The sequence below is a fragment of the Fomitopsis serialis genome (genome assembly GCF_022376445.1).
Source record: "Fomitopsis serialis strain Sig1Antser10 chromosome Unknown B0H18scaffold_93, whole genome shotgun sequence".
Taxonomy (NCBI): domain Eukaryota; kingdom Fungi; phylum Basidiomycota; class Agaricomycetes; order Polyporales; family Fomitopsidaceae; genus Fomitopsis; species Fomitopsis serialis.
Genome location: NW_025955053.1, coordinates 145,428 through 156,727, shown reverse-complemented (window position 1 = coordinate 156,727; position 11,300 = coordinate 145,428). Strand labels below are relative to the sequence as shown.

Sequence of the window (11,300 nt, the reverse complement as noted above, 5' to 3'; positions counted from 1 at the left end):
GATACGAGTCAGTCTTCACGGAATTTCTAGAGCTTGTGGATTTGAATACATTTGCACGATGCATATAGTCGCGCGCTGGGCGGATTATCAGTCGTAGGTTATGTTTATTCAATTCTTCAAGGAGTATCCGCACCAACATCGCATATTGCACCTATGTGTCGGATTTGATTTATGTCCGCCGGCTGAACCTCCAATGAGAGATTGAAAAACTCACTGCATACAATCTGAATTGAACTCTACATTAGAAGGAAGCAGACAGCGTGAACAGAAACGAAGTACTTCGGCACGACGATAAGGGCAAGTAGCTGCCCATGGCCCTGGACGACGAAAGACCATGTAATCTGCCATATTCATAACCTCGCTTAGCATCCGACAGGCCATTAAGATGTCTGGAGACCACATACGCCGACGTCCGAGATGGTTATGGCCGTGTCGAGTGCCCTTATCGACCTAGTCAGTCCCGTGCTACCGAGTGTCAAGCCCTCGCACCAACAAAGTTGAAAAAACCTAGAGGGTCCACTTAGGTTAAAATCAGGGTTATACTACGTCGTGACAAATACAAAACGCACGAGTATCTTCACGAGTAGTCTGTCGCGGCGCAGATAGTTCCAGGAATAATACGCAACTTGAGCCAATGTCGAGCCGTAGAACCTGCCAGTGCAACGAATCAGTTCGAGTCCCTGACAAGGCAGTACCAGAGAAAGACTCACAATGCGGAGAACAGCGCGCCAATGAATACACTACCCACAGTAGGGTTCAAATCGAGTTGTAGGGTAGACATACTCCGCGGAATGGTTGAGGCTGAAGCAGGATGAACAACTCAAAAGCGCAACTTCGGGATATCACATACACAAAGATACGATGTCCAAGCTTTATAACACAAGTTGACTTTTTTTCTCGCCATCACGAATTACACCCAACGACCTGCCACCAGACTGGCCGGTCGTACTTACCACGACTCGGACAAAGTACTACGATACCATTGAGGCACTCCGACGGGAATCCATGCTCTTCTGCGCAGTCCAGTCTCATCAATGTTGCGATTGAGAAGCTCAGGATGTCTGAGAATCAGATAGTGAAGCCTCAAGTATCAATGATGGTACGTCGTGGAGGAGGAGGGGATCATTCAGTCCGGTGGGCAATTCAGAGAATCATCCATAATGACGGGCGTGACCGAGCCTCGGAGTTACCATATGAGGCAAATCATTTAGACGCCGATGCTCGAGGAAGGTCGAGCGCTGGTGGAGCTAGTGGTCTATTATTGATGTTTCTACTGATCTTACGCACACCGTCCTGGGATTCGTCAAGTTCTCTCTCACAGCTAGAGTCCTGAGGCATCCGGGAGAATATTCCAGCTGAAATGCTCAATTTTCACCGTCATAAGCAAGTCATGTACCGAGTCTCGTAACTCCGAGTCGGTGGTCTCAGGCATGTCGTTGACAGAAGCCAAACACCCTCAGAATTCGATGTCTGGTGAGCACATACTCAATGAAAAACATCCGGTGTCTCATAACGCCTTATCAAACCGGACTGCTGTGCCATCTTCTGCATCATCGTACCCTGCCAGTGGAGCTCGCTGGACCCTCCTCACGCGGAAGCTGTCCGAGTCGCAGTCTGGGAGGATGGCCGTCGATGACATGATCGACAGTATCGCCGATTGTTATACTGCGGCCTCAGCTTATCACCACTGCCTTCTATCATCATATTTCCTATCTCTTCGATGGCAGTTGGAGAGGTCCGTGAACAATAGTCACTGCCACCGAGGGTCTCGTTCCGCGAGACCCTGGGAGGGCTCTCCGAGCTTTCCGGACCTGTTACATAACGGTCAGGATAATCCCCGGGTAGTGAGTTCATCCTGTGAATCGCATCATTGAACGCTTTGACCCAAATGCAGGGTCCTAGGGTGTATCGGAACGTTGCTCGCTGCATTGTACTGGCGATCTCAGGCTACAAGGCACTATCAGCGTACTATGATCAAGGCCCGACATGCTGACATGGTCCCATGATATGCATTGCGATCGCCCACGCTATAGAAGGTCAGCGCAGTCATTCGACTTCATAATTCTTGGCTATGCCCTTTGCCCGCATCTACTCATCCATCACCATTCTCAGGAGGTTTGAAGGCATCACCGTCAAATCATCAACTGGAGTCGCTATCATCTCCTAACGTGTATGTAACGTTTCACATACCTGAGCATCCTCCAGGTACATGTTGAAGTCTGCGTTGGCTCAGGATATCATAGTCCCGAGCCTGGGTGAACACACCGCAGGATAACAATCGGAGCAGCGTGTTGACTGCCAACTTGCCGACGAACTTGCCGTGAATGCGCCGCCATCTTATGCCAGAAGTCAAGGTGGTTGAGACCTGGCCGCGGGAAGGCATGCGCAGCCAATACTATATGCCACTGCCTTACAGGCTGTTCGGCGGTGTACTCAGGGTCCGTCTATTCGTTCTTTTTCATTCATTCCGGAATGATAGATGTGTGCATCAATCTTCAGGCTTCGCAGTGCTTTGGAAAACCCACCACGCTGTCGCGGTGAGTGTCAGGCAGAACATCCATGACGTTGACGTGTACAGATTCTCACCGAATATACGATGGTCTGCAGAACGGAGTCTTAAGCTGGGCCATTCATGATTCAATTAACAAGGACCCAGATTTTGTGCAGACGGCCGACGTGTTGTCTGCGATCAAAACAGTCCGCGATCTAAACAGCCTGACATTCATCAAGCTTCACAAGTCGGGTCGAACATTTTGTTGTGACCCGGGAACCCGTGATAGCGACACCCTTGTCCGGTGAGTCTGTTCATACCTCTCGGGCCGCCTGATGAAGAGGACGCCGTGGAGCGTCTGCGCTCATCCGTACTGACTATTTTTACGATACTTATCGGCTGCTTGAAAAACCAGTAGGCACGGAGAAGCGCCTCGCTCACTGACAGGATAATCACGATGTCCGTACAGCGCTGCGTCTCAAGGATACGAGGATACTCGTACAATGTCAGTTCAGTCGCTCGCTGTCACTTCGTCTCATCACTGCATCACTCATTATCTCTTCTTTCTGCCTCTGAACCTTGGTATCGTGTTCCCCGCGACCCTGATAAGTTCCACAATCGATCTCAGCTCAGCACGTCGAGTGTGAAGTTGTATGGGCCGCACCAGTCTTTCATTACCGTCGTAATCCTGATTCCCGAAAAACGGCCGACGAGCGATGGGCGCTCAACTTCTATTCTGTTCTGCAGATGCAGGGATCGACTGTCGCGGATTGAGTGTCTGAAGATGTCCCATCGAAGGCTGTCACTGAGTCAAGGACGCCAGTGTGTATAGAGTCGGTTCTCAATAAGTACCACGCTATTTTTGATCCTGTCGCTACGTAAGCTCCATGCGCGCCGGAACAGCGTGTGTCACCAATGCGAGGTGTATTCATTCTGTGTACTGTGTGTGCGTTCTGCGATCACTGATCTTGCAAAGCAGTATGAATGCGCTTCCTGCAGGCCTGTGAGAGGATACCTGAGATCACAGTACACGTCAGGCTCGGGCTTCACGGCCCTTCACCTATTTACTTACTGTGACACGAGGATGTGGCCCGTCACACTGAGTCTTGCGAATCGGATCCGAACCCTGATTTGATTCAGCATGGTCTAAGGATGCTACTCTGTGAATGACATAAATCTGATCTTATCAGTATCCCGCATGCGCTTCTACGTCTGCCTGGGGAGACTAGCATCTACTCTACAAGAGGCGTCGATAATTTTCACACGGCAGACAATTGGACGAGACAAAGATGACATCTCATTGGCTGAGAGACGAACACCGAGCGCTGCCCGACCTCTTGAGTCTGACGCGGCGCCCTCAGCCACTGCGCGTTCCTCCTCTGCAAGCTCGGAGGCCCTCGCTCCACATGTTCTGCACAGCGGACACTTTTTCCATATCCCATATCCATGCAGATGGCTTGAATTTACTTATGCCGCTACACTGCCGTCCTTTGCCCGCCTTCGCCACAATAACTCGGCACAAATGGCAGCTATACCACCGCCTGTCAATACTCCATGGAGTGCGCGTCGGCGTGAGGATCGTCAAGCGCAGGAGATGATGAGCCCGACTAGGGATTGCAGTGAAGGCCAAGGTATGCCAGTCATATTCTCACACTGTACTATCCTCTTAGTGAGCGCTTGAGCGACCGGATGACAGGACACACAAGCAGGCTAGGTCATCCGAGATGCAGGCTCCCACATACAGATTAGAGGAAGTAGGCAGAATGTACGTCTTTCTTCCCAGTGGTCTGAAGCACCGGAGTTGACCTTCCCAGGGTGCAGTCGCCGTGGTGACATGAAACGCGATGCGCACGCCGAGCGCGAGCGCGCCGGGCGAATGCCCAGCACGCAGACACGGCCGACGAACGCGCATGGAGCCAGTGGACAGGCGGGCGAGCTGGTGCGCAGGTGGGCACACGTGGACGGGCAATCGGATGTGCAAGCAAGTGGATGGGCGGGAGAGCGAGCGGGCGGGCGGGAGAGCGGGCGGGCGAGAGAGCGGGCGGGCGGCAGGCGACAGCGCACACGTCCACCGCCGCCCGTGAGCGTGGTGGCGAACACCCAGTGCACGCAGACGCGGCCGACGAAGGCGAACGCAGGCATGCGAGCGGGCAGACAAGTGGGCCACGACATGCACAGCGAGGGCGAGAGCGAGGGGCTGGCGGGCGTGACGTGCAGCAACACAAACTTCAACAGTACAGGCACAAGACGCACAACGACCACGAGCATGCAGGGCCAATGCCCTGCGTGCAGACACAGCCGACGAACGGATGGTGTGCGCGAGAGCTAAAGAAGGGCATCGGGGAAAGGTGAGTGCAGACGCACGCGAGCGAGCGCGCTGACTGCAGTCACAGGGCGCGGCGACGTGAAGCACGGCGGGTGACGGCGCGCACGTCAGAGCGCACCGGGCGAATGCACGTCACGCAAACACGACCGATGAACGGACCACCCGCCGCGTGTGAGCGAAGAACGCGCAAGGGCGAGTAGACGGTGGGCGCACGGCAACACCACCAACCACTAGCGCGCAGGGCAGAGGTCCCCTGTGCATGCGCGGCCGATGAGCGGACCACAGGTGCGAGCATAGCGGCGAGCAGGAGGAGAATGGGTGGAGGGTGAGTGCGGAACCGAGTGGGTGTGGACGCGAGCGAGCGGATGGTGGGCAGACCCCACGCGCTGAGCAAAAGACCAGCAACGGCGACGTTGTTGGGCAGGCCGGCGCACGCGCAGCACACCGACCGCGAGCATGGAGGGCGAATGCCCAGTACGCAGACACGGCCGATGAACGCGCACGCAGGCAGACGAGTGGACGGGCGAGCGGGCACACGACCGGACGATGACACACGCATGGCGACCGCGAACTCGCAGGGCGAGCACGCAAGCCCCGCCGACGAAGGGACTGCGCGAGCGTGAGCGAATGGCAGGGTCGGGGCATGCGCAATGCGCCGACTGCGAACGCACAGGGTGCCCCGCATGCCAACACAGCCGACGAGGGCGCCGTGGGTACAGCGAGCAGGCGGGAGTGCGTGAGGATGGCGCGTGAGGGGCGAAGACGGAGGACGGGGAGGACGGCGGGTGCAGGCAACAAGCCCAAACCCGCGCAGATACTGCCGAGGTAAGTCAACCAGCGGTCCACTGTCGACACCGGCGGTGAACCCGGGCAGGGTATGGGTGCGTAGGTCGCGGGTCGCGGGTGCGGTATGCGCCCTGCGCTCCCGCGGTGCTACCCGTGCCCATCCTGGCCCCGTTCACTAGCACTAGCCATAGTTTGGATAAAAGACGACTTGATCGTAAACGTGCTATGGAATCCGTACTTACATCAATGTTGACTAAACTATTGCAAGCAGAAAAATGCTCGATGAGGCCACGAAGCCGACTCCCGAAGGGAGGTGGCTGAGTGGCCTTTGCGTACAACGTATACGTCTTCGCGCACAGCAGTACTGGCATATGACTGTTGTGTAGTATAGCTTTGAAGCTGACTCCCCGTGCGGCCGAAGGAGGCGGCTGACTTGGAGTGGCCTTCGTACCTCTTCAGCGCGCATAGCACTACTGGCATGCAATCATTGATAACCTCCAGTCCGTAGCGGAGCACGGGTTTCCGCTAGTGCGCGCAAACATGCCGACAGTAACCTCCCTGGTGCTACGACGGACCGCTTCAAGATATTGTAAAACATTGCGAATTTAGCTGGACGTAGACACATCCTTCACTTTCCGCAGGTTCCCCGCACATCTGACGCCCCGGTCATCTCTACCCAATTCAAGATCGTGAATATTATTGTCAGGTCAGGATCCAGATCACAAATGGTAAACGATCTTCTCCGCACTAACTTTCCCTTCCCTCATGTACTGCAAACCTTCGGGTATCGCCTGCAGCCCGCCCTCCCACAGCTTTATGCGATTCGTCACGATACAATCATCGCGCAGGAGCTGGGGCATCTTCTTCATGAATGCCGCGATTTGCGCCTTGTCATTGGGCTGCACGGCGTACTTCGCCTGCGGACCGAGCGAAAAAGGGCGGCCGAACGCGGTATACAACAAAGTGTCTACCCCATTGGATGTCAGTCGGCGTGCTTCAGTCACCGCCTAATCAACTGAGATACGCACGGATGAATTCCACGTCTTTGCGGAGCTTCTTAGCCTTGAACGTCGGCGGGAACATTAGGATGAGCTTCCCTCCGTTGGCTCCCATGCAGCGTGCACAGAGCTCTTGGGTCTCCTTCGTGCTCTGAGTGTCAACCGCATAGCGCACGCCATTTTCCGTCACCTTTTTTATGGCGTCGACGACGTCGGCGCTCTTGTAGTCATACACCGCATCTGCCCCAGAGCCTTGACGAGGTCGAAGTTTTTGGGAGACGCAGTCGTGACAACCTTGTATCCTGAGAGGCGTGCAAGCTGAATGGTATATTGGCCCACCGAAGCTTGACAAAACATAGTCAGGAATGTACTGGGATAGAACGATTTAACCAGTCAGACGCACAACTTCCCCATGCACGAATACCCATTCGGTGCCGTCCGCCTTCTCCGGTGGCTCTACGAGCGCTAGACGCTGTGGATGGTACAAGCATTGTACTGCCGTGAAAAGCCTGAAATTGCGTAATCACACCGGGGATGATGAACTACAGACGACATACCCCACGCTGACGGTTGCAGCCTGTTCATGGCTCAGAGTCCCCTCCGGAACGATCCACGCAAGCACCGCGGGGGTCTTGACGTACTCCGAGTACGCGCCGCCGTCGACATAAGTACCTCCCATCGCGAAACCGGCGACGTGCATGCCGAGCTCCGGAAATGTGACGTTCTTGCCCTGCTGCACGACGTGCCCAGACCAGTCGCACCCGAGGACCGTCCCCGCATTCTGCACAACGTCGACGACTGGCGACGGATGAGATTCCGATCAGCGACGGACATGCAGGTAGAGGACTGAAGACTTACATCTCCAGTCTGCCGGATTTTGTGCGACAGCGACAACCTTCACGAGGATGTCATCGTCGCCGAGGGTGGGGACCGGGTGGTCCTGCACAACGGCCTTCTTTCCCTGGCGGTGTTACGGGGTTGAGCTTTTTTCGAGACGACATTCGACAGAATGGGGACTTGCCTTCTGGACAACAACGGCCTTCATCGTGGCTGGGATGGGAGTATGTCCGTCCATTGCCTGAGATACGGGCTACCACTTGGCTGCGTCCCGCGCCATAAAAGCACTAATCCGTCCTGAACAATGTATCAGTGTTGGCAGATCCATGATTGGGCTCATCCCTCCCCCGCCGCTGTACACACCGTTGTAAGCTTACAGTATTACTAGGTACTGCGTGTGACAACGCACGGATATCGCATCTAGCCCTGAGCCTGTGACATACCATTACTTCAAATCCCTTGGACCGCGGCGGGTGGCTTAGTCAGTCACAAGTCGATATCTCGGACTGGCGATAGTGTGGAGGAAGCCGGAGGAGGTCAGATTCACCACACGAACTCCCACTGCGCCGAGGAGTGACAGCGTGGACGAATGCACAGTTGGGAACATGTTCGGCACATCCGGGGGCCCGCACAACCTGAACCGCGCACCAGTACTTCACACACGAAGCCAGGTGTCAATCTGTTACGTTGTCTCTTCGTCAATTCGACCCAGAGGTGTATACGTAGCGACAACTTACTGCGCCTTTAAGCTTTAACCTTGAGTATGGCCAAAGTATGGTACTATTAGGTTGTTACGCTCGTGTAAGTCATGATGACAGTTAGATTATATAAGGAAACTTGACATCCGGTATCTGCCGGTGTGGCTGAGGACAGCGTTAACGTTGAACTCGAGCTTGCCTTGAACCTCAATCGACCACAAATTTTGGTTCACTTCCAGCAGCAGCCAGCATTGCCATTCGGGTCCTTCTTGGCTGCTGCACTCACGGTGACACGAATCAAATGGCAGTGGAATAGATCGGCCTTATGATGATCATAGAATACGTCCTGGTGAGTGTTTGGAACTTCCCCAAATCTGACAGACGTACCGGGTCCAGATATGGACTACTGATTCGTGCTTTGCTTGAGGGCATAGTTGAATCACTGACACACAAGCCAGATGCAAGGACACAGAACCACGCTGCGGACTTGAGGCTGCATCGACTCATCAGCGGAGGTCTTGGCTGCCACTCTCAAGAATACCACTCTGCCGAGTGTGTGCAAGCGTGTCTTTGGCGTGGAACTGGTGAGTGTCTTCTGTGTATGGTACCGCATGCGCGATACTGATGTGCTTGATACGTTCCTGGCACCCTGCAGAGATCTACTGGACAGCCTCATCCGCGCTTCAATTCTTCCGTAATGTCGGCATGTCTCGGTCACAGTCTCCTGTCACAAATTCCTGAAGACTTAGTTGAGCAACCGCATTGTCGAACCTTAAGTTAAGGGTTCGAGTACTCTCCGTTGCAGGCCATACAAGCCGGCAAGCGTCTTGTATTTGCACAGCGTCCGGCGTTCCCGGTCCACTTCTGCTCGAGCCTCGTTCGACTTATGTGTTGTATAAATCGTGCGCACGCCTCAAGTGGTCCTATCTACTACCGTCACGCATCATACCTACGCAGCTTAGACCAATGTCTGACAGGCCCATGGGTCCACTGTCTGAGGTTGAACTAGCAACGAAAGACGAATCTACGCCACCCGGTTCGGTCGTCATCGAAGTTGTAGCTGCGCCACCAGCGATTAACATCCCGGATGGCGGTCTTCAGGCATGGCTCTCTGTCCTCGGAGGGTACGTTTTCTGTCTTTATAGTGCACGTCTTCTATCGCTGACCATTGTGAAGGTTCCTGATTGCACAACCACCTTCGGCTACTCCAACTCGTTCGGGGTGTTTCAGGACTATATGTAGGCGCATCGTCTGCGTCGAACATCAGCTGGATTGGGTCTTTACAGGTGCGCGCGCAATGGCCTTACTGTCATTGAGACGCTTGATTTTCATGTCGTCGTCGTGGGCCTTCCTGCGGGTAAACTCTTCTTCGATCAAGGTTACTTCCATTATGTCGTAGGCTCCGGCAGCATTCTCTACGTATTCTGGTACGTCTGGTAGTCTGACGCGCCTATCCCAGTCTCTTTTCCGAGGATTACGTACTCATAATTCGAGAACTTGGCAGCATGTTCATGCTCTCACTCGCGAATCCGCACAAATACTATCAACTCGTGCTCTCCCAGGGCATTGGCATGGGCATCGGGAGCGGCTTGATGCTTGTCCCGGCTATGTCTGTGCAAACGCATCACTGGCGCGTGCGCCGCTCGCTCGCAATGGGCATTGTCATGACCGGTGAGCCGTTTGCGTTCCTCGAGCACTTTCGCCTCTCCCCGGCGAACTCTTTACTCTCCTACGTTCAAAGGTCACTGATGCAGGGCATTCTTCCCTAGGCTCTGGCGTCGGCGGTCTAATCTACCCTATCATGCTGAACAAGCTTGTGAATGGCAGTGCTGGTTTCGCGTGGGGAGTACGTGCGACCGCGTTCCTTACTCTCGGCCTGCTCGCCATAGCAAATGCGGTAATGACGACTCGCTTACCGAGCGCTAGGAAGCGTGGACCAGGGCCCAAACCTGACATGAAAGCAATTAGACGGACGGGCCGTACTGGTTATTTGCGTTCGGGTACGTGTCCCTGTGTGGCCCTCACTTGTGCGTGCAGACTAGAGTACTGAGAGGTGCCGGCTACGCAGGTTGTTTCTCGTACTTTGGGGGATGTTCTTCCCGTGTGAGTAGGCACGACCTCTGCGGTGTCCTCAATTGACCGACCCTTGGTATTCCAGATTTCTACCTCCAGCTATGGGTGAACCTGCACAGGCTCTCGGGACGCTGGCGTTCTATACCGTAAGTTCGGTTTGGCCCCATATGTCCGCTTCCCAGAAGTGACTGTCATACAGATCGCCATTCTCAATGCTGCCTCGATCTTCGGGCGCACCCTTCCGAACATGCTTGCAGACCGCGTCGGCCCGTTCAACGTTCTCGCGCCTGTGGCAGTCATCACAAGCGCGCTCGTACTCGCCATGTTCGGCGTCACATCCACCGGGGCTGTCATCGTGTTCTCGATTCTGTATGGGTTCTTCTCGGGAGCAAGTGCGTCCATTCCTCCTTTTCTTCTGACCCTACTCTCATCCTCTTTCGCAGTGATCTCACTTATGCTCCGGCGCGGCGACGCTTGCCAAGGGTCTGCATGAGATCGGGTGCGTCATCTTAACCATGCTCTCTTTCACGGGCTCGGCTGATCTCAGAACAGGATCCGTCTTGGACTCGGGTATTTTGTAACGTCGTTTGCCATGTTGACTGGGACACCCATCGCTGGCGCGCTCTTCGACGAGGGCGGCCGGTGGTACAAGCCAATCGTGTTCAATTCGGTGAGTGCCCTTGTATTGAGCTTCTGACAGGCAGCTGGTTCCGCTGGACACGGGTGTTGAGCGCTGATCACGGCCTACAGGTTATCATGTTTGCCGGGGCGTCGTGCTTAATCGTAGCGCGGAGCCTGGTCGCCCGAGCAAAAGGGTCGCAGCACGTGTAGTCGGATGTCGCTCCTTGAGATGTTGTGGGTAGACCGACTGCAAGAGTGTGGCTTATGCACAGGGTTGATTTCCGCCGCCTGTGAATCGAGATTCCAGTCCCTGATCCGAGTATGTGCATTGCTAACTATCATGCCAGTGGATTGTGTCCAGGCTTTCCCATACCTGTGCCGCTTCTGCCACCTACTGAGGGTGCCTCGGCGCATGCGAAATTGGCACATAAACCAGCGGGATCACATATGTCATCTTGACATGCGTACTC

The 11,300-nt window shown here is 54.8% G+C and overlaps 3 protein-coding genes across 3 annotated transcripts; 1 reads left to right on the top strand and 2 right to left on the bottom strand.

Moving 5' to 3' along the window:
* Window positions 1–507: 507 nt before the first annotated feature.
* B0H18DRAFT_1214355 (uncharacterized protein) lies at window positions 508–875 on the bottom strand (the record flags this gene model as incomplete). The annotated part of the gene is made up of 4 exons (XM_048036571.1): window positions 851–875; window positions 711–801; window positions 570–651; window positions 508–519 (listed from the first exon to the last, which is right to left on the bottom strand). The coding sequence occupies exons 2-4, from the start codon at window positions 779–781 to the stop codon at window positions 508–510; spliced, it is 165 nt and encodes a 54-aa protein (XP_047888774.1). The 5' UTR covers window positions 782–801; window positions 851–875.
* Window positions 876–6,322: 5,447 nt separating this feature from the next.
* On the bottom strand, window positions 6,323–7,676 carry B0H18DRAFT_1199914 (GroES-like protein; the record flags this gene model as incomplete). The annotated part of the gene is made up of 7 exons (XM_048036111.1): window positions 6,323–6,570; window positions 6,632–6,821; window positions 6,860–6,945; window positions 7,001–7,110; window positions 7,159–7,399; window positions 7,460–7,562; window positions 7,623–7,676. 7 exons carry the CDS (start codon window positions 7,674–7,676, stop codon window positions 6,323–6,325), a joined length of 1,032 nt encoding a protein of 343 aa, XP_047888773.1.
* A 1,426-nt stretch (window positions 7,677–9,102) lies between these two features.
* Window positions 9,103–11,040, top strand: B0H18DRAFT_1086928 (major facilitator superfamily domain-containing protein; the record flags this gene model as incomplete). Its single annotated transcript, XM_048032114.1, has 10 exons — window positions 9,103–9,264; window positions 9,313–9,374; window positions 9,423–9,563; window positions 9,641–9,807; window positions 9,906–10,140; window positions 10,205–10,239; window positions 10,295–10,345; window positions 10,392–10,605; window positions 10,762–10,879; window positions 10,960–11,040. 10 exons carry the CDS (start codon window positions 9,103–9,105, stop codon window positions 11,038–11,040), a joined length of 1,266 nt encoding a protein of 421 aa, XP_047888772.1.
* Window positions 11,041–11,300: the final 260 nt, after the last annotated feature.